Source organism: Chaetura pelagica, unplaced genomic scaffold (assembly GCF_000747805.2).
Source record: "Chaetura pelagica isolate M959 unplaced genomic scaffold, ChaPel_1.0 scaffold530, whole genome shotgun sequence".
Classification (NCBI taxonomy): Eukaryota; Metazoa; Chordata; class Aves; order Apodiformes; family Apodidae; genus Chaetura; species Chaetura pelagica.
In genome coordinates this window covers 445,263-448,813 of record NW_009951793.1, presented here as the reverse complement: position 1 = coordinate 448,813, position 3,551 = coordinate 445,263, and the positions used below count along the sequence as shown (strand labels likewise).

At 49.6% G+C, this 3,551-nt stretch overlaps 1 protein-coding gene across 1 annotated transcript in view; it reads left to right on the top strand.

Moving 5' to 3' along the window:
• The window catches only part of LOC104396406 (neuronal pentraxin receptor-like), a 34,820-nt gene that overhangs the window by 2,996 nt on the left and 28,273 nt on the right, over positions 1 to 3,551 (top strand). The window contains exons 4-5 of the mRNA XM_010006281.1: positions 69 to 134; positions 322 to 388. Of these exons, the coding sequence (XP_010004583.1) occupies positions 69 to 134; positions 322 to 388 (133 nt within the window). The remainder of the gene's footprint in view (positions 1 to 68; positions 135 to 321; positions 389 to 3,551) is intronic.

Genomic DNA, 3,551 nt, shown 5'->3' with positions numbered 1-3,551 from the left:
GCTGACCCCTGCGCTTGTGTCGTGTGTGTGTGTGTGTGTTCCCCCCTCCTTTTCCCGCCCCCCGGCAGGTACAGCACCTGGGAGCCCGAGGAGAACATCCTGGACTCCCGCCTCATCGCCGCCTTCGAGCAGAAGTGAGTGCTCATCCCCTGCCCCGGGCCGGGGGGGCGGGAACGGGCGTCCAGCCTCCCTCCTGGGTCTGTTGGGCTTTCGGTGGGGGGGGTGGGGGGTTTTTGCCTTTTTTTTTTTTTTTTTAACTCTTTGCTTCGGTTTCTGCTTTGAGAAGAGTTTTAACTTCTTGACGAATTTGACTCCCTAAAGGGAACGAGAGCGTGAGCTGTACGGGCCCAAGAAGAGAGGACCTAAGCCCAAAACTTTTCTCCTGAAGGTAACTCTTACTCAAATAACTCTGGCCTAGCCCTGCTGCCTCTCAAGCCTCGCCGGTGCGTGTCCTTGGAAGGGCTGGACTTCCAAGTGACTGGTGCCTGCTGCTGGGCTCTGGAAGCGCGGGGACAGCCCGACAGGAAAGCGGGAGGGGGGCTGGGACGCAGGAGCGTGGGAGGGGAGAGCCTGCGTGCGTGCGGCGGGTGCCCCAGCAGGATGGTCGGTACGCGCGGGTGTGCCTGGTGAGGCTGCAGTTCTCTTCTCCAATATCCTCTCCCTCTTTACGGCCTTCTGCTGCCGCAGTGGAGCGCGAGCCTGCCCTGCTCCCTCTTCCTCCAGCAGCCTCTTCCATCCAGCCCCTGCCCTGCAGTTTAGCAGCGTGCTGAGCAGTGGGGCAGCTGTGGCTGAGGTCCCGCTGCCACTTGTGCTCCTCTGATCGTGTTTCAGGATGTGGGTCCTCCATGGGAATTTCATGAAGGGTTCATGTTTTAGCTGTAAACTGGAGTCTTGTTTAGCTTTTTTCTTTTTTTTTGGAGGGAGGAGGAATGTTTCAGCTGCTATCCTATGCAGAGCTGAAGTTTCCAGTTCCCCTCTGATAAAACCACCATCTCTGCAATAAAGTATTGCCGTAGCATCTCTGCTCGCTTGCAGTGAGGGAGGTAGATGTGGGAAACTGTTCTTCTTCCCCACATTTTTACTTTCTTTTTTTAATTAAGAAATGTAGTACCTCGATGACCACTATGGGAGCTCTGTAGAATTACTAGTCTACAGAGAAAACTCCTTGTTTTGCTCCCCTTTTCCTCCTCCTTCCACTCAAGCTATCTCAATTTCAGACTTCAAATGAACGTAAGAAGCCAACGCACCTTTGTACGATTAAGACAGATTGAGTGAGTTCACAGCATCCCTGGGTTTGATTCAGTATGGAGCCCTGGAACAGCCAGGGTGGACCCTGTGGCAAGGCATCACTATCACTAAGTCATCCTGTGGCTTTGGGCAAGTCATTTAGCCTTTGTGCATGTTTCCCCATCTGTGAAACAGGTTAATACTTTCCTTTGCCTGACAGCGGTAGGAGCTTTACTCAAGTCAGCGCAGCACTTTAACTGTGTGAGCACCAGAAGGAGCAGTGAGGGATCAGGTGTCCCCTCTCCTCTGTTTTAAGAGGACATAGCAAAGCTCATGGAAGAAATGTGGAAACAGGGGTATTCTGATGCTCCAGGTAAAACCCAGGGGACTGTGGTAATCCTCAGAAAGTCCTGCTGATGGAACTGTCGTCCTCCTCCTTGCCTCTTCTTCTGCTAACAGTTTTCTGTGTCTGCAGACAGAATTACAATCATAACTGATATGTACAACCTCTTACTCTTTGTTCAGGGAAACTAGATTAGTTGGTTTTTTCTCTTTCTGGCAGTCAAGCATTAAATGAAACCCTTGTGTTTAGGTTTCCAACAATGCAGAGGAACACTTAAAGGGAAACCACCGGCCTAAAATAGTTCTCTGCTTGAGTTAAAAAATACTGTTTTTTCTAGCACCTGACATTGTTTAGAGTGTTAGAGAAATGTTTATACTGTGCTTTTAACATTCCTGGATGTAATCAGTTTCTTTTATTTTTGATTGTGAAGATGATATGGCAAAATACACTGCCAATTTTTCACTCATTTAAAAAAGCAAAACCAACCCCCATACTCAAAAGTAAAACCTTCTCATTCCTTCTCATCTCCTCTTGCCCTTTAAAAGCCCCCTAAACTTGGAACCTGAATTATTCAGCAACATCCTTTGAATCACGTCCCTGACACGTTTCTGTGGCACATCATCCTTTTGCCAGCTTCTGAAGTGCTACCAAAAACCCAGAAGTTTTGCAGAGATTGCTTGGGACCTTGTAGAAGATGGATCACAATAGGGAGTGAGAGGAGCTCTCCTGAAGGCTGGTGCCATGCTGTGGGAGAGGCTGGCAGGGCAGAGTGCTGCCACTGCCCCTTGGTTTGCAGCTCTGGGAAATGGAGCTGGTGAAACTGTTAGTGCTCTGACTTGATGTTTTTGTGTGACTTCGGATCCTACCCTAAAAATAACGCTCCAGGCCAGGCAGCAAGAAGTAACCCTATCTCAGCTAGCCCTATCTAAACTTGTTTGAGCTCTGTTCAGGCAAACTGCTAGCAAAGCAACTGCAGCTCGAGACGCCACTGAGGCCAGCGTGGTAGTTGGCGTCATGTGCGTCAACACGGTCAGTTCCTCCGACCCGCTGAAGATGCGGGTTTGGGCTCTGCTAGCCCTGCAGCACTGGTGCTGCTGCAGGGGGAGTGGGATTCAGTTCTGCCTTACGCATCACTAATGATGTTTTCAGTTCTTTCAGCTGCAGAGTCTCTTGCCAGTGAGAATTTCGGAAGCAGGGCAAGAAATTTGATGCTTGCATCCCAGAGGGAGTCTTTGGAGTTAGCAGTTAGAACAATGTTCTTTTTGATCTGCTAGCTGAACAGATTAGGCCTGGATGCAATGATTAAGCAGGAGTCTGGCCTAGGACTGCTTCGGTAGACTAGTTTACCCTTGACTTAGTGGCTTCCTAGGATTTTTCAAGTGTATCAGTGCTTAAACTTAGGCTTCCGAGTCTCCAGTAAGGTACTGAAACAAGTGTCCTGCTACACCACTCGGTCCTCTGGCTTATGTGGCTGTTTTGGGTTGCAGTTGGGGCTAGGTTTATTCTGGGATTAATTCTCAAAAGCTGCAGATAGGCACTCGGGGGGATTTGCAGAAGGCATTCCAGCAGGTTAGTGGCCCACGTCTTTGGAAAAGCTTTGAAAACTGCATTTTCAGCCACCTGCTGCCTTTGTAAGCCAGGCAGAGCGGAGAGCTGTCTAACACTTGCCCTTTCGATCAGACTGCAAAGAGAAATTAGAGTCCAGGCTTTGTAATATTGCTACCAGGATGGCTGGTGTTGAAAGTGACCCCTGCAAACTTCAACTGCAAAGTTTTGGGCAGGAAATGGGTCTTTATCCTCTGCATACTAGGGGCAAACTTTCCCACAGCTGAGCTCAAGCTTGGCGGGAGGTTGTATTTCTTGGGAAGCTGCTGGTATGCTGCAAGCTTTGTGCAGAGCGTATGGGAAGTGGAGTCCTCCTTGCTCTGAAATGGGCAGCACTGTATGTCAGGCTCTTACCTTACTACTTAGGTGTCCTGCT